Source organism: Henckelia pumila, chromosome 1, assembly GCF_033568475.1.
Source record: "Henckelia pumila isolate YLH828 chromosome 1, ASM3356847v2, whole genome shotgun sequence".
In the NCBI taxonomy this organism is placed as follows: domain Eukaryota; kingdom Viridiplantae; phylum Streptophyta; class Magnoliopsida; order Lamiales; family Gesneriaceae; genus Henckelia; species Henckelia pumila.
The window spans coordinates 145361877-145386265 of record NC_133120.1 but is presented as its reverse complement, the minus strand read 5'-3'; the positions used below and the strand labels follow the sequence as shown (position 1 = coordinate 145386265).

Below are 24389 nucleotides of genomic sequence, written 5' to 3'. Positions count from 1 at the left end.
ACTTGAATGGTCTCAAGTCTATTTATATTCATCTAATTATCTCAAATATATTATTAGGATATCATCTAAAAGCTTTTTGGTCTCATATTTTGGTTTCTTCTTGTTTATTTTAAGAGTAATTATGATCAGGTATACTTTCTGTTCGCCGGAGTTGCAAATTTGTGTTTATTTGCTACTGGTACTACCGTTGTATCCTGGAAGACAGATGCCTATACGATCTTCAAAACACCATCGGCGAGGAGGCGAAACTGTTTTAAGAAAAGTGTATTTTTCACAGGCCTTGGTCACCTACGTGTTCAATTCAGTGAAGTCTACCACATTTCTTGTTCTTCTGATTATTTTATATTTATGCAGTTAAATATATAATTTCATTTAATTATTGAAATTAAATATATTATTTTTAATATATTTGTTCCTTTTTTCATATCCGACTAACAATGATCATGAATGAATCACATGTGTTTTTTCACGTATTTCAATGTATTAAATCACATGAAAAATTTATGGTCCATTCATATCAACCCCAAAAAAAGCATGGTACAAACAACAAATTAAACTACTACGCTCCACACTTATTTTACAGTTTTCCGCTAAAACTGAAATAACCATTTCGGGTTTATGGTTAATATATTTTAACAAAATATCACACATCTTTTACAACTTTTCTCAAATACTAAAATAAATGAGTTTATCCGTAAATTTTACATAAGATAAAGATAGGATCTCATTAACATGTAGCACCCATATAATTTATTTTAGTAATAATAATAATTTAATTTTACAAGATTTTGTTTGGTTGCGCTTGAGCTTCAGAATTAGATGCGATTACCAAACCCCTAATTTCGTGGAATCAATTTATTTTGAAATACCCTAAATTATTCTTGCTCTCATTCATTCACTCGCCGATAGTAGTAAGATCTTTTACTCATGGAATTAAACTCTACTTCCTTCTCGGCCGGTGCCTTGAAATCAAAGCCTCAAATTACATACTTGGGATTGTAGAGTACATTGACGCGGGGAAAATCATTCTCGAGCTTTGAGGTATAAATACGAATTCTAATCTCTAGATCGATCTTGGGTTGTGTTAAAGTTTGATTTTTGTTATATAATTTGACCAAAAGAATTAGCTGACAAAAGAAATAGTTTGACTTGTGTTATGTATTTTTTAACAGCGTTGGAATTGAATGTGGGTTAATTAAATGGGGAAAAAGTCGGATCTTTTAGGTACATTCTTGCAAATGAGAATATGAGCGACCCAAAAACTCCAGGAAAGAGTGTTTTTGGCTCAAAATGTACGGACCTGAGAACCCTTGTCCTGAAACCCTGTAGAAGCATTGGTCTGTTTTGATGGGTGATTTGAGCAACACGACTTCCGTAGAAGGGGATTTGAAGTTTTGTGGTAATGATGGTCTTCGGGTTGACAAGGCCGAGGAGGAGCGTGTTGATAGGAAGGCTGAGTTGCACCCTCACATGTCAGATTCACCAGCAAAGATAGAGGTTTCCGGGAATTGCATCAATTTATTTGTGGAAGTTTTTGGTCCCTTGGATGAAATTGATGATTTGAACAGCCGAAGGGAACATTTAATCCCAGTGTCGCATGAATTTGACCAAGAATATGCGCTGGAAGAAAATGAAAGTGTGTCAAATGAGCTTAAAATGGCAAGCTTAAAAAATGAAGGTGAATGGGTGTTTAACGTGAGTGATTTGGTTTGGGTTAAAGCTAGAACACAGACATGGTGGCCAGGAATGATATGCGATCCTTCTTCTGATGCTGCTAAGGATGCAACAAAGGCAGAAAAAAGGGGTCCTCTTCTTGTCAAATATTTTGGGAATCCGCATTTTACTTGGTGCTCCAATTCGGACTTGCTGCCGTTTGTGGAGTACTTTGAACGGTTGTCTCGGCAAAATGACTCAAGAAACTTTCTTGGCTCAGTGGATAAGGCTGTAGGTGAGATTGGTCGGCAGGTAAAGTCAGAGATGACCTGCTGTTGTTTTCCGAAAGAAAGCCACACACTTCCTGCCCATTTTTCTTCACAAGACACTGAAAAAAGTCTAACACCAATGGACAACGCAAGTAAATTTGACGATCTTTACCTGTCTCAGTTCAAACCTGCAAGTTTTTGCTCATACATCAGAAATCTTGCTAGTGGTTCTTCTGTACCAAATAAAGTTGAGTTAATAGTGGCCAAGAATCGTCTGTCAGCATTTTATTGTTCTATCGGGCATTGCCAGTTGCCTTTGCAGTTACTCAGGCCGAGTTGTGATACTCCCCTGAATACCCAGGATAACTTAAAGTCGAAGGCGATTAATGAAGGCCAAAATACTTCTGAAAGTGTCAAAGGATTTGAGAAAAGTGGATGTGATGATGATTTGATGTCAACTGGGAGGAAGAGGAGGAAGAATCGCAGTGATGGTAAATTAATTTCATCTGGTAAAGAATCTGAGTTAAGGGAAAGGAAGAAGAGCAAGTATTTATCTTATCCTTATGTAGAAGGTGATCAGAACAGGGAAGTTTCATCAACTGCGGGACAAAATATAAGGGATGATCCAAAGAACCTGTCCTGTGGATCTGAACAATCCACTCCGTCGAGTAAATTGATGGGAAAGAATTCGCGAGAAAAAGGGTCAAGAAACTCGTTCAAGGGGAGTAAAGCTGCCAATATCGATGCAAGTTCTGCTCAATTGCTGTCCGAGCTTAATTCATTTGCTCGTGGTTGTTTTTACCCCGGCAGAAGGAAATATTCTGATTCACTGAAGCAATTTTATTTTAGTTTTAGAAAATTTGCCTTTTTAGATTTTGAGATGGCACGTGGGATTCTTAAGAGTCGGAAAGTGTCTACGGGTGCTATAGCCAAAGTGCAGAAGAAAGGAAAGGGAAAGGTATCGGTGAAGGAATCTGGTAAAAATCAGGGAATCAATAGTGATTCTGTCATGGATAATGCAAGTAGCGAAGAACCCTCAAAGGATAATCAACAAGAAAAAGGAAGCAGTAAACTTGTGAACGTTAAAAAGAAGAAGGAAGTATTATTGTCAGCAGGCATGGAGCCTGCTGATAATTTATTGAACACAAGTGACACCACCACTGTAAATGGTTCGTGTGTGATTACCTTCCAGCCGCAGGGCTCTGATTTCCCCAAAAATAGGACTGCGAAGAAGAGAAAGAAAGGGGAAGCAAGTCCAACGGATCTTCAGTTAGAAACTGAGGGCAAAGATATCTTGAAAAATAAAACTACCAAGAAGAGAAAGAAAGGGGAAGCAAGTCTAACGCTACTTCAGTTGGAAGCAAGTCTAACGCTACTTCAGTTGGAAACTGAGGGCTCTGATATCCCGAAAAATAAATCTCCTGATAAGACAAGGAAAGGAGAAGCAAGTCCAACACATCTTTGCTTAGAAACTCAGGGTGATATCCCAAAAAATAAAACTGCCGAGAAGAGAGAGAAAGAGGAAGCAAGTCCAATGCATCTTCAGCTAGAAACGCAGGGCTCTGACATCCCGAATAATGAAACTCCCAAGAATGAGAATAAAGGGGAAGCAAGTTCAACACATCTTCAGATAGAAACGCAGGGTGCTGACATTCCAAAAAATAAAACTCTGGAGAAGAGAAAGAAAGGAGAAGCAGGTCCAATGCATCTTCAGTTAGAAACACAGAAAAATATAACTCCTGAGAAGGAGAAGAAAGGGGAAGCAAGTCCAACACATCTTCAGTTTGAAACACAGGACTCTGATATCCAGAAAAATATAACTCCGGAGAAGAAAAAGAAAGGGGAAGCAAGTCCAGCGCATTTTCAGCTTGAAACAACTGCTAGATTACCTGACTTGAATGGAAACAGCGTAAGCATCTCAGTTGGAAATATGCCGTTTGGAATATCTGCTATGCACCAAGATGCACACAATGTAAATGGGACAGAGCGATCTTTGAGTTCAGGATATACAGCTACAGAATCGACGCCAAATGTGATTCATAATGCAATAGACTTGTCTTTTCACAACTCGCTTCAGAAGATACTTCTACCTTCTAGTGGAAAACCAGAGCGCAAGAAATGGAAAAAAAAGAAGGAGACTAGTCAAGTTGCTTCGGTCATACCGGACTTGAATGGAACAATTACGGATTCCCCATCATTGGAAAAGATTCCACCTGTGGAAGATCATATATCTCCAGAAGGTGACCATCCTCGAAAGAAGAGGAGAATATCACGTCCAAATGAAGATCTTGGTGCCATGCTTCTCTTGAGCTTTGCTCTGGAACACCCCCTTCCTTCCAGAGAGACGTTGGTTATGACTTTTTCAAGATTTGGGTTGTTGAAGGAGTCAGAAACTCAATTTCTGGATGATTCAAGTGCCCAGATTTTCTATGAAAGGACTACTGATGCTCAGTTTGCAATCAGAAGATTGGAAAAAAACAACCCTTTCGGAGAATCCCTGATCAGTTTCAAATTCAATCCGGTGGTATTTGCTTCGACCATGGAGATGAAGGAAACAACTACGGAAAAGGCCCCTTCTGCTTCGACCATGGAGACGAAGGAAACAACTACAGAAAAGGCCACTTCATCCGCTGGCAAAAATCACAAGAAACCACATTTGCCACAGCCCTTTCCACCTGCAGATAAAATCAAGGTTCCTTCACCCCAAAAAGGCGATGCACCAAATCTTACTTTCATCAAGAAGAATGTGGAGATGATGAAAATGACCCTGGAAAAGGCAGGTGGCAATCTTTCGCCGGAGATGAGAGCCAAGTTGGAGAATGAGATCAAAGGGTTTTTAAACAAAATCGCCTCAATGGAAAGCGCGGCTTCGCCTTAGTCAGACACAGGCCAAACTATCTTTTGCTGGTACTGGAACTGTGAAGGTGTTCTAACTCCAAGTTCTTTTTTCTGTATTTTGCTATTTTGCCGCTTTCTTCCATTTATAAATCGGAGGAAAACTGATTCACTGTTAATCACTTCATCCCATTGAGTTCGTGTCTTGCTGGTCTTGCAGAACATGGGACCCTCGGTGGGGCAATTCTTGTGTCCAAAATTTTCAAATCTAGTTATTTCGAAAATTACTTTTGGAATACTTTTTTCACCTGTTGATAAATTCATCGAAGTTATTTACATGTAGATGCTATAAGTGAAATTTGTTTTATTTCTCTGAAGGAGCAAAGGACCAAATGCTTCAATTTCATACCTTTTTTAAAAAAAAAATTATTTTTAAGCCTTCAAGCCTTCTTTAAAAGTTCTTTTTGACACTAGTAACTCATCTATAAACTTATGTGAGAACGACCATAATATAATTGATGATTATATCCCAAAATTCATTCGTACTATTCGACAAAATTGTGCTTTGGTTGCGGTTATGATTTGAACTTGAGGAAAGATTCGACGGATACTTCGTCATAATTTCAGATCCGGTATACAGTTTACAATCGAAGCCAAAAAAAATGCCAAATTGAAAGTGATTAAAGAAATTGCCGGATTTCATATAGATGGAGCAATTTTTGGTGTTTCAAAAGTTTTAAATAAAAAGTTTCTCAGGCAAAAAGGTTACTATGGGTTTTTGGAAGGCTATTTTATTATCTTATGGTTTTTAAGATACCTTGTAAATATTTTACACTCGTTTGCCAATGAATACGGACGGATATTTACATTTTTATTGGATGAAAAAAGAACAAGATAGAAATTATGCCAAAACTACTCAAAAATACAAATATCCAATACAGGATGGATTTAATGATTCATCAAATTTAAGAGCATGAACGTGTCTATGTAAAAATGCCAAAATATATATTTGAACACCCTAAAGTTTAAAATTATGTGTTCAATAGCGAAGACGTGCAATTGCACTTCTTTATTGGCAAATGTCAGAGATGTACGTAAACAAGTAATGTAAAAAAGTTTTTAGTGTTTTATAAGTGAAAGAAAGTTAACCGTATGTATTTAGATAAGATTTTTGTAAAATGTATATGAAAAATATTTTTTTAAAAAAAATTGTTCTTCAAGAATAGTTTTTAAAGAGCAATTAAAAGATAATTTTGGATTATTTTAGAATCAATGACAATTATGAAAATCAACAAGCATTACTCTTGAAATATTAAAATTATTTTTATAATATAGTTGTTCAAACACATATTATTCTTAAAATATTTTATTAATTTTTTTAAAAAAAACACTTGTATAAAATGTTTTTAAAATTAATGGAACTTTCATAGTTTCAGTGTTGACAAATTATATAAGCAAAATCATTTTGAAGACTAAAATTGTCCACGATTGAACAGAAGCTACTCAACTGGATAAGTCAATTGAAATCAGATAACTAGTCCACAAGCTAAACTAGATGAAACGACAACTGGGCTAGTCAAACTATTCAGTCGAGCGGAGCGAGACTGAATAAAGCTCAATTGAAACTGATGCAGCCAAGAGCCACCAAGATCTTCCCGTACACAAGAGTAGGAGCGCATATGCCACGCTATGGAGTACGATTGTTAGAAGCTACAAGACAAATTAACGACTACACATTTCCAAAGCTATAAATAGCATATGAAGATCAGTTGAGATATAGACAGAGAAAGAGAGCCATAACAAGAGACGCATACGCACATTCAAAAAGCATTCAATAAGTCAAGCTAAGAGCTTCAAAGAACCATTAAAACAACTGATTTAGCACACACCTCAGATTATATTTGATCAAGTGTAGGTGATATGAATCTTGTCGGACATGAAAAAACAAACACGAAACTTGATGAAATCACGTCGTCCTCAATTCAACGAACAAAAGATCCAAGTGTTTTTTTCGATCTTTGAAACAAGTAACAAGTGTGTGAAATTCACCCATAGCTTATAAAAACTAGTAACAAATAATTACGATAGAAACAATCGAATTCAAAGAAACCTTCAAATAACTCGTATTTGACAATCCACGATGAAAATCAATCGACAAACGTCACAAAGTAAGAACTTTAATATGTTAGATTTTGAACAAAGAAAAATCTTCAATAAAATTCTAGGGAGAATTTTGAAAGCAATCAATAATCTGAATATAAATAATGAATTGTATCTGATGGCTTGCGTTACAACTTAAATAAGTAAAAGTTAACAAAAATACGCAAATCCTAGTTTCCTAATGGTTTCAAAACGCTCAAAATAGGTAAAATATTACAAAAATATCAAGATATCAAATATTCACGTGACACACACTAACACGCCAAATTGTGTGTGAATATGCACGGACCTCGATTAGGGTCTGGAAGGGGGTCTGTGCCATTATGTATTTTTATTTCTTCGAAAATGGTAAGGGGCACGGACCCCGTGCAAGGTCCGTGCATATGCACGGATGGGGCACGAACACTGGAATGGGTCTGGGCTTGATCCATGTTTTTAGCTCGTCTTGTCTTTTCGATCGTTTTGCACTTGAATCATGTTGAAATGTCTTTCAACTTGATTACATGCTTCTCAATTCCTTCAAGACACGTTACGGCCCTTGTAAAAATTATTTGGAGCGCTTCCTTGAATCGCTTTGATCTCAAATTACCGACACCAATTCACCAAAATTTTGTAAGAAATCGGATTATAGCTTATAGGTTGTTTTTATTGTTTAGTTGAAGTTATAAATTTTTGAAAATAATTTATTAAGTTGTTTTAGAGTTTATAAGCTCTTGTAAATTACTTGTCAAAAAATTTCAAAACAACTTATAAGCTGTCAAAATAATATGGTTTATAGCTTATAGGTTGTTTTTAAAAAGTTTGGTCGCATCTAATTTTTTTTTAAAATATCTTATGTGAATATATTACTTCCCTATATTGTATTTATATAATTTATTAAATACACAACATGCCTTCCACCTTTTTTTGTTAAATAATTTATCAATTTTTGTCTAAAATAGAATATAAATTTTTTTATTTTTTAATGTTTAACATTTATGATAAAATTCTAAAACTATTTATATATATATATATCTCTATTTACATTAATTTCATAATATTATACTGTGATGTCCTCACAACGTCATCAACATGCATGCTCATAAATAAAATAAAAATGCAAAAAAAAAAAATTTGAAGAAAACACTTTTCATAAATTGTGAAGGAAGTATGCAACAAACTTATGAACACATAACATCGTGCTAAAAATCGTAAGTCTTGTAATGAATAAAACCAGCCTCGAAACATTAGTAATAAGAAAACTGTTTGGAAAACATAAAATCTTTGCTAAAACACGGTTCATAAACAGTCTTGGCTTGCAATCCTCGGTTACTCCGCGTCTTGTCCAACATCGACATCATTTACTGCATTTTTCTCACATGCACCATTCAAGCATAGTGAGTCTAAAAACTCAACAATTTTACATAAGTAAATGCGTATACATAATAAACTATTATAACATGCATTGGCTTGACTAAAGCATAAAAACATGACATTCTTTTCCTTTGGGTGATGAGATTAATGCAATTGTGGTAATCATTAGAGCACATTCATTGGGTTCATGATCATGTAAATAATTGTGCAACATCATATAACATTTGATACAGTTCATACTAGCTGAAGTCAATATGTGTTTCGTCCTATATAGACTGTCACCAATATGCACATAACTTTTCATTATTTGAAAATGCCCTTCCTAGATTTCCTAGATCTCATCTCGGGGCACCAATATTGTGTAGGTGCTCTGGAGGGTGCCTAGGCGCTAGGGTTGCACATAGGCAGCACCTAGGCGCCAAGGCTTCAATCTTGGCAGCGCTGGGGCGTCTCGGTGCCTGCCTGCTACGCAAAGAGAAAAATTATGTTATTTCTTGGCTTTTATGTATTAAGGTAGTGTTTGAGAGAGGTTTAAAAAATATTTCTCAACATTTTTTTAGCAAAATTTTATTAATAAAAAATCAAGAAAGACAACATAAATAAGGGGTGATTTTATGCTGCCCTTCGGGGTAGTGTCCGAAGGGCAATCCAACAGCTCGGAGCTTGACACATCACTATGATGTGAAGTGTAAATGGCCCGGGGCCATCGGATCCGACTGCCCATCTGCCGGCTAAGAATCCCCCCGTAAATAAGGTGATGTGACATGGTACCACGGTGGTTTCTTATCTATGCACAAAAGTAACATATAATCAGGATAACCTACGCGCCGTTAGATGAGAGTGGCAAGAGGTGGTACTACACTACACTGTCTGCAGTCTCAGTCCCATGGGCCATTATTAGTAGCCCTGTCACTCTACGCTACATCCCTTGATACGAACGAAAAGGACTTCAGATTTCTTCTTGTTTTTGCATGTTCTCCAAAATAAACAGCAACGAAATTCTTCTTGTTCACTCAAATTAGGCATTCCCCAGATCATATTTGCTTCCATTTTTCAAATATTTTCTTCTCGAACGGTAATTAAATGCCTTTTAAAAACCAAGAAATTGATGTCTCATTATTATGTAACCGTTTGGTTCAACTCTTGATATCCCATATCCCATGTTTTTAGAAAAAGGAACCAACACTTTTTCAAATCTGCGTTTTTTGAATTGTTTGTTTGTGTACTGAGGATTTGCAGGTTGCTCGTCTTTCAGCTTTCAATCTTGTTGACGGGATGGCGAACCAGAACAGGAATCAGGACCGAAATGGCAGCGTAAACACAGCCCATGAAGGAGATTTTGATTTGAGGGAGACGAGGCCGAGCCTCGGCGGGGGCAGGGTATCTGGGAATGATACGTACGACTTGGTCGAGCAAATGGAGTATTTGTTCGTGAGAGTGGTTAAGGCAATGGGGTTGCCTGCAAAGGACGGAAACAGCGGCCCCGACCCGTTTGTGGAGGTGAAGCTTGGAGGGTTCAAGTCTGTGACAAGGCATTTCGAGAATGTGTCGAATCCCATGTGGAATCAGGTGTTTACCATCTTAAAAGATCGAGTCCAGGCTCCCATTATTGAGATTTCGGTGAAAGATAAGGCCAGAAACGGTGATGATTTGATCGGAATGGTTGTGTTTGATGTTGCTGATGTTCCTAGAAGGGTGCCTCCTGATAGTCCGTTGGCGCCCGAATGGTATAGATTGGAGAACAGGAGGCGTGAAAGGGTGGCAGGAGAGGTGATGCTTGCTTTCTGGGTCGGCTCACAGGCGGACGAGGCGTTCCCGGAAGCTTGGCACTTAGATGTCTCTGCTGTTAGTGGAGATGGTGTCGCGAGTATCCGGTCTAAGGTTTATCTGTCGCCTAGGCTTTGGTATGTTCGAGTTAATGTGATCGAGGCACAAGAGTTGCAGCTAGGGGATAGGAATAGGCAGCAGCCGGAGATTTTTGTGAAAGTGATGCACAGTAATATGATCCTGAGGACTAAGATTTCTCAAAGCAAGAATGTAAACCCCTTGTGGAACGAGGATTTGCTGTTTGCTGTTGCAGAGCCGTTCAACGAACAGTTGGTTATAAGTGTGGAGGATAAAGTCGGACCGAACAAGGATGAGGTTCTTGGAAAGTGTACGATCTCGATACAGGGATTGGAGAAGAGGTTGGATTTCAAGCCTCCGGTTAGCCGGTGGTATAATCTTGAGAAGCATGCAGCTTCAGAAAATGGACAGAGGAATGTGAGCAGAACAAATAGCAAGGTGCACTTAAGGATCAGTTTGGATGGTGGTTACCATGTTCTTGATGAATTAACCCATTACAGTAGCGATCTCAGGCCAACTGCTAGGCAGCTTTGGAAGCCAGCAATAGGGGTGCTCGAACTCGGGATCTTGAATGCTCAAAACCTTATGCCAATGAAGGCGAAGGATGGCCGGGGTGTGACAGATGCTTACTGTGTGGCCAAGTATGGACCAAAATGGATTAGAACCAGAACGATTCTCAGCAGCTTCAATCCAAAATGGAACGAGCAATACACATGGGAGGTTTTCGATCCGTGTACTGTTATCACAATTGGTGTGTTTGATAATTGCCAGTTGCAAGGAGTAAATGGGAATACCAAGGATTCAAGGATTGGGAAGGTGAGGATTCGGCTGTCTACTCTTGAGACTGATCGGGTGTACACGCATTCATACCCTCTTATAGTCCTGTCGCCTTCAGGCGTGAAGAAGATGGGTGAAATTCAGTTAGCTGTGAGGTTCTCTTGTGCATCTTTGTTCAACATGCTGCTAATGTATTCCCAGCCTTTGCTACCAAATCTTCACTACCTTCACCCTCTAAGTTGCCATCAGATCGACATTCTTAGGCACCAAGCTACACAAATAGTCTCCACGAGGCTGAGCCGGGCCGAGCCACCATTGAGAAAAGAAGTGGTGGAGTACATGCTTGATGTGGGATCAAACATGTGGAGTGTGAGAAGGAGCAAAGCCAACCATTACAGGATAGCAGGGATCTTTTCTGCAATACTTAAACTTAGCAAATGTTTTGATCATATATGCTCTTGGAAAAGACCTTTCCTCACTGTTGTCGTTCACTTCTTATTCCTTATCTTGGTTTGCTTCCCACGGTATATCATGAGCATCATATTCATCTACCTTTTCTTCCTCGGTACGATGAAGTATCGCCGGAGGCCGAGGAATCCTCCTCACATGGATGTCAGGCTGTCTCAAGCTGATACAGCTCACATAGATGAACTAGATGAGGAGTTCGACACGTTCCCGACGTCCCAAAAGCAGATCGACGTGCTGAAACTGAGATACGATAGGCTAAGGGCTATCGCCTCACGGGTACAAACTGTTTTCGGTGACCTAGCCACCCAAGTGGAGAGATTTTACAATCTACTCAGCTGGAGAGATCCAAGAGCAACTGCATTATTTCTCATCTTCTGTCTTCTTGCTTCTGTGGTACTATTTGTAACTCCTCCCAAAACCATGGTTACCATCATCGGATTTTACACGATGAGACATCCCCGGTTCCGAGATCGCATCCCCTCGTATCCCATGAATTTCTTGAGGAGGTTGCCTGCAAGAACAGACAGCTTGTTATGATTGTGTTTTTAGTCCCATGTTTTGACATTCAAGTTGGTATTGTTTGGTGTAAACCCAAAGATGAAATCAAACCGTTCTTGGTTTATTGAGTACTTAGAATTTTGTCACGTTAAGTTGTAGTGCTGTCGTTTGAAGTTTGAACAATATTTTAACGGTGAACGTGGATTTATTGAGATTGTATATTTGTTTCTGTATTTCAATTTCCACAGAAAACCTCAAATATCTTTTCTATCTTTTTTTCTATCTTTTCTATTTGAGGTGTTGTATGTTGATAAAATCACGCCTTTACTCATATCAAGAAGGTGCATCTTCTTTTCGAGAGCTCATCACATAATAACTCCAAAGTTAAGCATGCTTGACTTGGGTCAATTTTAGGATGAGTGACCCATGGGAAATTTCTCATTGTGAGTGGGAATATAAATACGTTGAAAAGACTCGTCTTAATACAGTTGGACCTTACAATGGTTCAAAGGTTGAAGCAGACGTTTTTGTTGTATTTGATTCACGATCGTTTCTCTTTGGTGAGTTACACAAAAATCACCATGTTCTTTTTCAACGGAAGAGAAATTATATGCTTTATTTAGTTATACATTTGTTAAAATTATATTGTTAATATAAGTTGTATTGTTGTGAATCGTATAAAATACAAAAGTATACCATACATGTTGCATCAAATTGTTGTTTATTATGTTTTTCATTTGCAAACTAATTGTTCGATATAATGTGTTAACAGGAAAATCATATTTATATTTTATGTGTTTTTCAAGAATAAATCGTCTTTTACGTTGTTTCATGGTTAGGAAAAATTATTGCATACCACAAAAAATTATCATTTATATATGATTCATTTTATACATAATCGTGACTAAATGAAGTAATTTACCAAAAAATAAGCATATATACACGACAACAACATATAATACCTATATATATAGAGAAAAATTTTCAGCTGCCCAACCAATGATGTCCAACTCGTCCCCGACCACTAAAATCCGGTACCGTGTTTTAGTGATGCGAAAAATAAAAAAACAACTAAAACCCGGTACCGAATTTTAGTGGTCCGGGACGAGGTGAGAAAATATTGTTGGGCAGCTGAAAAGTCCTCATATATATATATATATATATATATATATATATATATATATATATATATTATTACTGACGCAACGCATGTGCATTTTTTGCTAGTAAGTATAAAGTACTTGCTTGTTAATTAACACATACTTAGAAAAATATGACACACTATTTTATTTTTATTTAATTTAATTCATTCAAAAATTGAAAGTTCAAGGTACAATAATAAAATGTCTAGAATTATTTTTGCTTAAACCCAAATTTCGAATGGATTTTTAAATTTTTTTTCCCTATTTTTTTTCCTTCTCCCCTCTTACATTTTTATGAAACTTTTTACAATACGAAATCAAAAAATAAATTATTTAAAAATCCATACATTTTTTCTTTAATTTTGGCCGTTGAAATTTTGGAGATGATTTTTTTTATGTTTAATACATAAAGTATACCATTAATTGTAATAAATTATAAAATTATACAAAGTTATTTAAATTTTAAATAGTCGAACTTTTACGCCACAAAAATGATGAAAAAAAAAAACAAAAATATTGCTATATATTTTTTTAGTAAATAAAAATTAATACTTTATTATATAATTGAAAGAAATTTTTTTTAAAATAATAATAAATATAATTATATTTATTTTAAAACTTCTAAACTGGAAATTTTGTTACGTCATATTATAGTTATGAAAGTTCTTAATAAAATTATCATGCTATACATATAAAAATCATAAATTTTTTTTTAGTAGGATCATAAAGTTTTAATAAGATTTTATTTCACTTGAATTGAAAGTAATAATAAATTATTTTTAATATTTTAATTTATTTATTCACTTATTGAGCATTAATTAATTATGTGCATTAATTTAATTATACATTTAAAAATTTATAAAAATACATACATAAACCAACACACACTGACACACACAAACATATACACACATATATATAAGGACAATTATATCGAATAAACATATAAAATATTATTACATAATATTAATTTGATATATTTTAATATACTAATTTTTTCCGTTTAGGTATAACTAGTTTAGTTTTAATAATAAATTTCATTGAAATTTGTGAAATTTTTTTTTTATAAAATCTGTAAAAATCTTTCAAAGTAAATATACTAAAGTGCAAATTTTTTTTTTACAACTCTTTAAAATTCTACATAAGTTAACAAAAATCTATTAACTCCACAAAAATCTGTCATTTAAAAAAGTTAATAAATCTAACAAACATGATAAAAAATAAAAATTAACAGATAAATTTTTATGATATAATTGATAAAATAATTTATAAGTTATCGTATTTTTTAAAAAAAAAATTAAATTTACAAAACCGTATAATGTTTTAATTTTTGTACATTAGTATATATATATATATATAAATTTAAATTTAAATATATATATATAAATTTAATTTATAAGTTCTGATTAGTAGGTGATCACGGTTCGGGTCACTACATATCAAGATGTCAGAAGTTTGATTCTCACTGCTAACACCTTCTTAAACTAGCTTGTCGCACATAGTTTGTTTAGTGCGGTTTACCTGACTAACGTAGTTTGTAAATCATTGCTTAGTCCGTTATTTTACCCAATGCGCACCGAAAAACTATTGCGAGTTCCCATGTTATAACGCATGTTTGATAACACTAGGATCAAAGTCACATGTCTGGTTCGGACATGCCCAAAAACCGTTTAATTGGTCAAATCAGTTAAACTCAGTCAAAAATCGGTTAGACTAGCTTTGAACCAGTGAACAGGTCAAGAACAGGTCCGACCAGTTTGCCTATGTTTTATTTTTTTGTAAAAATATTAATTTTTTTATAATTTGATTTTTTCATAAATTTCTTCAAAGAATGATTATTTCCTTTATTTGACCGATCAAACACGGTCAAGGACCGGTAAGACTGAATTTGAACCGGTGAATCGGTCCGACTGGTTCCCTATTTTTTTTCAAAAAAAATATTTAAATTTTTTAATATTTTATATTTTTATAAATTTCTTCCAAAAAAATTTATTTCCTCTATTTAAAATTATATACATGATTATTTGGATTTGAAATTTGTTAAAAAAATTATTTTAGTAATATTTAAGCTTTTTTTGATTATTTTTTGTTTAAATTATATATATTTTATGTTTTGATTATATATATGTTATTATTTAGTTTTTAAATTTTTTTTAAATGTATATATTTATATATATAAATATTTAATTGTTAAATTTAAAATATATCAACTAATATATTATATTATTATTTTATATAATATAATAGTATTTCGATCCGACCATTTGATTGAATCAGTTGGACCGATCAAATAATTTTTTTTAAAAGATATATCAGTTCGATTGTCGTTCGATTGTAAGAACACTGATATATACTTCCTCGATTGGAAAAATAAATTTTATAAAGCAATTTCTCATTTTACACTGATTTAATGGAAATTTTAATAGAACAAAATACTTGTACAAATAGTTAATGATATGAATTTAATATGAAAAAATTGGTAAAAGAGTGTGAAATATAACATTAAACATAAAAACTGGAATATATATTTGAGACAAATGAAAAACGAAATATAATCTAAATGAGTGAGATATAGGAAGTATTAATTTAATAAAATTATTTCTTAAAAACAAACAAATTGATTGCTCTAGATTTTTAATAATATTTTTGCACAAATACTCTGTGTAGGTAAGATCTATAATATTTTTAGTTTTTTTTTAGATAACAATATCTAAATAATTTTCACGGAGATGATACAAAAAAAAAAAAAAAATCGAAATCATTCATTTTTAGCAACCCGAATGCTTTCAACTTTCAAGCACTTACAAGACATTTTAGGTTATACGTGGTTTTCTGAACTTTTTTTTCCCCTTTGTCTACATATTATATAATTTTTTTTTTATAAAAATACTATATGAAATTGAGATGACACATTTAAAATTTTCTTTAACAATATAAAATTTCTGAAATTTTGAAACAATATATATTTTTTAGTATGAAGTGATTTTTAACCAAATAATAAAAATGAAAGAATAAGGTTTTGTGAAACGATTTCACAAATCTATATTTGTGGGACAAGCCGATTCGATATATATATATATTTAATTAAAATTAAAATTTTTGATATAAAAAATAATACATTTTCATGAATTGGATCGACGATCTATCTCACAAAATTAACATGATTAATTGGTGACAGTACACACAAAGAGTCAACAAAATAAAAGAGTTTTCAATATTAAGTAGTATTTTCCCCACCATATTAACTTTTACCATATTTATATATATTTATTTATTGAAATTGGATTCATATATATTATCTATACTATCTATACTATTATATAAAACTTGGACATTCTTTAATAACTATTTTTGGTGTGTCAAGATGACACCAATTTTTTTCTCCATTTTACCCCTATTCATTGAGAGTTCTTCCTTTTTTTTTTTAAGGCAAAAAGCAAAATAACATTTTGACAATTTTTATAATTTTAATTTCATCTCACGTCTCTCTCACATGTCTCTCAAAAAACATTATTTTCTCCCAAACCAAAAAAAAAAAAAAAAAAATATTAATAAAATACTGTAAAAGTCGGATCACTAGTATACATATATATTTCTTCCCCTAAAAAATATAGGCGGGAATATGAAAGAAATTTTATTTTAATTGCAGTCTTCCCGCCAATTACAAGCCCTAGTTTCTCCAGCACACTTTAATCCATTCACACCATCTCCACTTCTATATATACGGAATATATAAACCCTAATTATCAAATTTTCAATTAAACTTCAATTTCAATTTCCCGCACGTATTCGCTCGGAGACCCATTTCCTACTCCCAAGTGTAAGGACCCGGAAGGGATTTTGCATATCAATTTCCTCAAGATGTTGGAGCTCAGACTGGTTCAGGGGAGCTTGCTGAAGAAGGTGATGGAGGCGATTAAGGATCTGGTTACGGAAGCGAATTTCGACTGTTCCGCAACTGGCTTCTCTTTGCAGGCCATGGATTCGAGTCACGTGGCGCTGGTGGCGCTTCTGCTCAGATCCGAGGGCTTCGAGCACTACCGCTGCGACCGCAACCTGTCCATGGGGATGAACCTCAATAACATGGGAAAGATGTTGAAATGCGCCGGGAATGATGACATCATAACCATAAAAGCTGATGACGGTAGCGATACCGTCACCTTCATGTTTGAGAGCCCCAGTATGTTTCCCTTTCTTCTTTTCTTTCTCAGTTTTTTTTTTAATTTTTTTTTTGGCGCGATCTTTAATGCGCTGCAGTTTTGATCTAAGATTTAGTCGTTGAACAGATGAGGAAATTAGTTTACTTCTGGTATATTTTTGGTGACTGTGGACGTCTGTGGTTGCATCCTTTTTTTTCTTTTCTTTTCTTTTTTTTTTTAAATATAATTTTTATGTGAAAACGAGACTAAGTTTTTGCAGTCAAATGGTGAAATCTTCACTTTTTAGAGATTTTATAATATTTGAAGCTCAAAATATGGTCGAGCTCTGAATATGGGTCCTGGTTTTCTTGACATTTCAGTGATTAGAGGTCAGAATCCAATAAAATTGAAGGAAAAGTCCCCACGACCTATTTATACAAAGGGCATAAAGGCGAATATAAGAATATTAGAAAAAATTTATCTGCTGTTGCAACCCCAAATCTTTAAATTTTTGAATCGTGTGAGGATGCAATGAAAGGGTGTACAAGTAAGGCAGATGAGTGACAGATAATAAGGTCCACGGTTTATGGTGTAATTCTGAGCTATTATTGTTGGGTTTGAGTCTATGGGATCTGGATTTGTCCAGGTTGAGTCCGGTGAGTAGCCTTTATAGCAGAAGCTCTTAAATAATAGGTCTTGTCAAACTTTAAATTATGTTTAACACTGTTCTCTTCTCTCCTTTCTGATTTCCTTGTGCAGATTTATATATTAATGGCTTTTAGTATGTTGAACTTTTGTTGTTTTGTTTTTCCAATCGCAGCACAAGATAAAATTGCAGATTTTGAGATGAAGCTTATGGACATCGACAGTGAGCATCTTGGAATCCCTGAAGCTGAGTACCATGCTATAGTTCGAATGCCATCCTCCGAGTTTGCGAGGATTTGCAAAGATCTTAGTAGCATTGGTGATACAGGTTTGTTGGTTATGTTCTCCAATGCAATAACAAATGTTAGATTGTAATCTGCTGGTAATTAAATATGACCTTTGGTTTGACTGCTGAATACAGTTGTGATCTCTGTAACAAAGGAAGGTGTAAAATTCTCAACAAGAGGTGACATTGGAACTGCAAATGTTGTTTGCAGGCAGAACACCACTGTTGATAAGGTTAGTTTTAAATTCTATCCTTGCCACCCCTGAGACTAAAATAACTATCTTAACACCCTTTCAGCCATCTTCAGAAAATGGATTGATTTTCTTTGTTTTTTCTCCTGTATCATGCAGCCTGAAGATGCAACGGTTATTGAGATGAACGAGCCAGTATCATTAACTTTTGCTCTTAGGTATTTGAATTCCTTTACCAAGGCAACTCCATTGTCCAGCACTGTCACTATAAGCTTGTCTTCAGAGCTTCCTGTTGTCGTGGAGTACAAGATTGCAGAGATGGGCTATATACGGTTCTACTTGGCTCCCAAAATAGAGGAGGATGAAGAGAACAATGCCTAGTTTTATCAGTCATGAACTTTTATGATTTTATTATTAGGCTACTAGTTGCTTTCCAAGCCACAGGTCTAGATTTCTCTCCTTAACCTCTTTTCTTGTTAATGACTGCAATTATGTTAATTTTCTTCTCCTTTCTCATTGCATCTTTGTTTCAGATCCATGTATGCACATCATTTTAAGTACGAGCTCTTATCTTCTTGACTTCACATAATATTCTTGCATGTTCTTTAATTCAAATTGTAACGATGTTGTTTCGTCAAATGGTGATTTTGAGAGGATAGAAATGTGCACACATTTGATACAAGTATGTTCTTTATTTCAAAATTTTACTGTTGAATACACCAGTGATTCAGTGTAGTAAGAATAATAGATCAAGGATTGATTTCGAGGCTATGAGGCCATGTTGCTCTCTATGTAGCACCTTATATTTGTTGCATTTGGTGCAAAGGTGAGCAAAAGTAAAGTCTATTAACTTTTTACACTTGAATGCGATTGTATTGACTTGAAATTTGGATTTGAATTAACGTTGGGTTTAAGTTTGGGTTTTGATTGATAATATATTGTTATCAAGTTATATTAAATGTTTTTGTCATACCAAGTAAAGATACTAGTGATCAACAGATTGATAATCATGGCGCACACGCACCTCTACCAGTCTAGATTTCGGTAGGGATGGGGTGTTATAATTAATTTTAAATAATGACAACAATTAACAAGCGTTTCGCCTTTATAAAAAATTGCAAGTTCTGTTCTCCCGATGCTTTGTGAACCCATCCGAATACAATGATTATCTTATACATGGAGTATTTACCCAAAATAGGATAGAAGAATCCAAGAAAATTATGTAAACATTAATTTATATAATTAATGGAGTACGTGATAAGCTGGAACATCTTTAATGTTGTTTGGTCATTGGTGCACAAATACGAAATATCACGTCCTATTAAATATTCTCATGCTACGGCAAAAGCACGAGAAGAACCTGTAAAATGTTCAATTGATCCTATAACTCCCTTCGCAGCACCAAAATGTGTGATTCTGTAAACTCCGGAAGCAGCTCTTTTCGGTATTCTCCATTCCAAGGTTGCATGACTTTGAGGGCTAAGTTTAGCTGGTCGAGACCATATAAACCGGAGGCAGAAATCATCATCGTCATAAGCTGGTTCCCAAGTATTGTTCCCTCTGAGAATCTCCACGAGAGCAAATGTACCTTCGGTCATAAGGTCGTTTCTTGGACACGCTGACCAGAAAACTGCTGTCACCTTGTCGCCTTTCTTGAAGGTGGAGTTCTTTGGTATGTCTAAGCTGACATCCCCGAAGTTTACACCTATAGGAGTTGTATCGAGTACGACGGGTGGTAATAAGCTTATCTGTTTTTTTAGCATGTCTGGGGGTGGTGGACCTGGTTTCACTGACGTCCCTTGAACAAGGGCTTCTGCAAGCTTACCCAACTCTTGAATGTAGCCGCTCAGGGTGTGTGGGCCGTACAGCGTCGATGCACCCTGAGATCGATGAAACAAGACGTGGATACACATTAGAAGGACCGCAGAATCATTTGTAGGCTATATGCCTCTAAAGAGAGAACTGTGAGCCAAAAACCAAGGGTTAAATAAATAAACATAAGACTAAACGCCAAGGTGAAGTGACTGACCTCGTATCTCTGTACCTCATACTCCTCAAAGGTTGTCACATATTGTGAATATGTATTTGTCAACCCAGCTATCACTACATGGACATTGCCACCAAACTCTTTGCTACTCAGCAGAATTGTTTTCACCGCATCTCGGAGCCGTCTTCCTGCCATCGTGGTGAATTCTGGCACAAGAGAGCACGGATATCTGTTGCTCTTAATTTTCTCCAAATAAATTCACAAAGATTCAAGCACCCCTCCGACCTCGAAGGTAAAAAAAAAAAAATGAAAAGAAAAGGGGAAACGATTTGGTTGGAAAATTTTTCCCATAAATTCACCAAATACAGATAAAAACATATTAACACATGGGATAAAAAGATGTCAATTACAAAAAGTTAACTGTCCGAATAAAAATGAACTTGAAGATGATTGAAATTTCATCATCATCATGGCATTTTCAAAACCTCGGTTTAAAAAGATTTATAAGTGAGAATACAATTATCTTGAGAAGAGAAAAGAAGCAGAGTTACCTCCAGGTACACTTAATATGACCAGCTGCCCTATTCTCAGAATCTGGACTGGAAGTATTGAAGGCTGTCAATATGGAGACACAAGATTACCATTGTTCAGTTCACTATAAACTGCCTTATCACCAAAATATACACATGCATGGTTCGTGAGGATGAGCGAATTTAAATCGGGTTGGAACACGAAACCGATTTCTTTGAAATCTTTAGAATTAGAATAGGACATTCGAATCTCCAACGCCTAGCTCATTTACGTGATAATAGAACAATAGTTTTTAGGGAATCGTGTCCCGAAGAACCTGACTCATCTCTACTCAGATCAAAACAAAAATGGCTCCCATTCCATTGCTCCGTTGTTAAGTGACAACATTTTTTGTATGAATGAGAGTCACAGCTCACTATTTCTTGAAAATGCAGAATAGAGATGTTTGATCAATCTATAACGTTTTCTTCATATAACTAATTGAAAACCAAGAAAATATTTCGAGGTCATTATCGTAGAAACACACACAGCAGAGGATTTATCACTTACCGCCCAATCATAAGGCTCCTTCATTTCACCAGTATCAAGCAGAACAGGCTTTGGTTCATGACAATCAACTTGTTGCTTTGATGGTGTTTTAAGTAAGTTGCGCACCAATCTCCAGAATGGATTCCCCTAAACACAGAACATTAGCATGCAATAAATGAGAACATAAACTATTGAAAACGAACTCCATTGCAATACCTTGTTGTCCCCTTGTTTAAAATCGAAAGCGCCAGGTCCATCTGTTGTACCAGCAGCAAATCCGAACCCCAATGCTGCAGGGCACGTTTTTACAACGGTGGTGCCTCCTCCTTGTTCAGGAATTGCCACCTCAAGATTGGAAAAATTCACGTAAGTGTGGCGATAGTCAATCATCCCATTCAATTGTTCTGAATCTGAATTCAAAAGTTCCACCGCTTTTCTGAATTGTCTTTCTCCAATAATGCGAGTGCTTTCAAATTCGTCTGGATACCTGCCGATAAGTTGAAAGATCATATTGTAGCCTAAACCAGAATCATGACAAAAGTACTCACAAAGTAGCAAGTGCCAAATGGGGAATTATACATACCCTGGTCCTCGTCCATAGCATAACTCATTCTTTCCACCACAGGTACTGTGATTGAAATCACAAGGTAAGCCTGTATCTATGCAGAAGGCTCCGAGAACATTTGGACTGACATCACCGCAGTTGGTTTGGCAAAATGCAGATACAAATCTAGGCCTATCACTCTGACCAAGAGCGCCTCTCACACGTCTTGCATTGCTCATAGACCTGGTGGTTGATTCACCCATTGAACCCTCATGAGAAGCAGCAAGTTCTCGTAAATCATGGTCTGCATTGGATCAAGAAAACAAAAGGTTAAACACAGGGAGAATATGCAGAGCTTTTTTAGTTACCACAGAACTAGTTTGCGGGGCTGTAGACCCAGAATGAGTTTACGTAGGAGAGAAGTCTCTCATTAATCTCTCCTAACGTACTGAGGAAATGACTTCAGGCTCACAAGAGAGCACAATAAAGCACAAACTTCCAAGTTCATGATAAGTTAGGATAACAGCCTTGCGATGACGGTATTGAAGAAGTTAACGAAAACCAGGAACAAAGACCCACAACTATAATTCTTCTACTAGCAGAACGGGCATCCAAAAGAAATTTATGTTTTTTTTAATAGCGCTGCAAAATAATAAGCCAAGTACTCACAGCTATATTCCTCTGCTGGTATAATGTTTGAGACTCTTTGAGGAACCTTGTTTGCCTCTGCATTGTCAGAAGACAAACTTGTCTTGCTATCGTGATCAAACCAGTCTTCCATAAAACGTGCCGCAGCTCCTTTATTGTCACCACTTATCAAACCATTTGTACGACTCATAGAAGTTCCATGAGTTGCAAACCAATTGAAGCTCCCGACCGTGCCCCATTCATCATCAACAAACTTTAAAAGGGTCATATCTTTATCAACATCGTACACATATTTACTGCGTTCTGCTGCTGGATTGTTGAGATAAGCACTTGGACTGCGATTAATTGAAGCATCTAAAAGCTCCCCTGTAATTTAGTGCCAAATATGGTGAATAAGATATGCCTATTCTCTCAAAGCAACAGCAGACCATGAACTAAAAAAGTAAATCGTGGAGACTCAAGGAAGAGATACAGAACCTTATTGTGTTTTACTTTTTGCTTAACAATTATGAGGGCTAAGTCGAGCTCAATTACCTTTGTTCACAAATAATGATCCAGGTCGAAGATTGTTGTGAGCTTGAACGATGGTCTGCTCAATACCATCAACAATGGCATCAAACGATTGCCGCACAAAACCAAGGGAAGTTACAAGATACACAACATATTGAAGATAACCTGCTGGACCAGCATGGGTGTGAATGCCACTAATAGCAACATTCTTTTCAGTATAGAGATCTCCGTACCTGGAGAAGCAAAAATAACCTCATAATCACAATACAAGTAACAATACGAAACCGCAAGTTACAAATAACACTAGGCTTCCATGGACTGCAGCAATACTTAAACTACCTGGCCTTCAATCTCTCGAGAACTTTTATGGTCACAAGCTGGGATGCCATCCCAGCATCAAGATTTACGAACACAAGTCTGTTCCCCTGCGGCTGCGCCACGATGAATGCACGAGCTCGCAACCTAAAGTGAACACCAGATGCAGTTTGGTCTATGTTAGCATATCCCATCATGTTGACGTCAGCTGCTGGTCCGGTCATGTCATAACTTCCAAGCCCAATCAAATAACTAGAAGTTGGTTTCACCCCTTCAAGACTCCCCACCAAGACACACAACACAACGGGCAAGCAAATCACCGGCGCGAACCTCGCCATAGTCAGTCCACCAACCAGTATACTCTACTATATTCTTTAATCACTTCTCAGCATTTCCTACACCACCAGACACATAATATAGCAACTATTAGAAGATTTCACACTACCCCACACACACAATGAGAAAGCAAATCACATTCCATTTCTATTCTCTGTAAGAAATCATACCACCAAAAAAAAGGGCAAAACGAGACTAAATCAAATTCCCCTGATAGCAATCTCGTAAACCACCATGAAAAATGTTCAAAACTGACGAGATCATAAACACTGCTAAATCATCCTCCAACCAGTTCATGTATTACAATACTCTTTGATAATAAACAGTCCACTCGTAGAATCAAAGCTAAAAAAAAAAAAAAACAAAAACAATATAATCCATATGACTTACAGGTACAGCAAAAAAAAAAAAACCCAGAAATCTTCCAACGATTCAAGAGCGTTGTGAGCTGAAATTGGAGGCACGGCGTAGCTTTAATTGAGGTCGAGTGAGAAAATGCCAAATTTGGAGAGGCAGGATGGGTCGAGTTCACACGGGGAATTCCACACATATATATTTGAGGACAAAAGCTGAAGAAATACAAATACAAACAAATTAAAAGCCATGAAAGACATGCATGGAATGGAATTTTTATTTTTTCAAATTTTTTTTGAAAGGACTTTATAACAATATTTTAATACATTAATTAATTGGAGAAACAATATAATATAAATTTAATATTATTTATCG

General features: G+C 35.7%; 4 protein-coding genes across 6 annotated transcripts; 3 read left to right on the top strand and 1 right to left on the bottom strand.

The window, feature by feature from the left end:
- The first annotated feature begins 809 nt into the window (after positions 1-809).
- Positions 810-5053, top strand: LOC140881079 (uncharacterized). 2 transcript variants are annotated; one of them, XM_073286103.1, is made up of 2 exons: positions 810-1041; positions 1225-5053. In XM_073286103.1, exon 2 carries the CDS (start codon positions 1348-1350, stop codon positions 4798-4800), a length of 3453 nt encoding a protein of 1150 aa, XP_073142204.1. In that variant the 5' UTR covers positions 810-1041; positions 1225-1347; the 3' UTR covers positions 4801-5053. The 2 variants fall into 2 exon arrangements, with proteins under 2 accessions (XP_073142204.1, XP_073142195.1); XM_073286094.1 differs by having other exon boundaries at positions 1173-5053.
- Positions 5054-9545: 4492 nt separating this feature from the next.
- On the top strand, positions 9546-11897 carry LOC140874163 (FT-interacting protein 4-like). Its single transcript, XM_073277443.1, has one exon. It carries the CDS (start codon positions 9546-9548, stop codon positions 11895-11897), a length of 2352 nt encoding a protein of 783 aa, XP_073133544.1.
- A 4810-nt stretch (positions 11898-16707) lies between these two features.
- Positions 16708-18948, top strand: LOC140874919 (proliferating cell nuclear antigen). Its single transcript, XM_073278406.1, has 4 exons — positions 16708-17180; positions 17960-18112; positions 18206-18303; positions 18421-18948. Exons 1-4 carry the CDS (start codon positions 16862-16864, stop codon positions 18640-18642), a joined length of 792 nt encoding a protein of 263 aa, XP_073134507.1. The 5' UTR covers positions 16708-16861; the 3' UTR covers positions 18643-18948.
- Positions 18949-19399: 451 nt separating this feature from the next.
- On the bottom strand, positions 19400-24188 carry LOC140886895 (neutral ceramidase 2-like). Of its 2 annotated transcripts, none has more exons than XM_073293805.1 (10): positions 24051-24188; positions 23349-23719; positions 23034-23242; positions 22521-22865; positions 21891-22155; positions 21524-21794; positions 21329-21454; positions 20800-20863; positions 20291-20454; positions 19400-20141 (listed from the first exon to the last, which is right to left on the bottom strand). In XM_073293805.1, exons 2-10 carry the CDS (start codon positions 23660-23662, stop codon positions 19593-19595), a joined length of 2307 nt encoding a protein of 768 aa, XP_073149906.1. In that variant the 5' UTR covers positions 23663-23719; positions 24051-24188; the 3' UTR covers positions 19400-19592. The 2 variants fall into 2 exon arrangements, with proteins under 2 accessions (XP_073149906.1, XP_073149913.1); XM_073293812.1 differs by lacking the exon at positions 24051-24188 and having other exon boundaries at positions 23034-23088; positions 23175-23242; positions 23349-23487.
- Between the last annotated feature and the right edge of the window lie 201 nt (positions 24189-24389).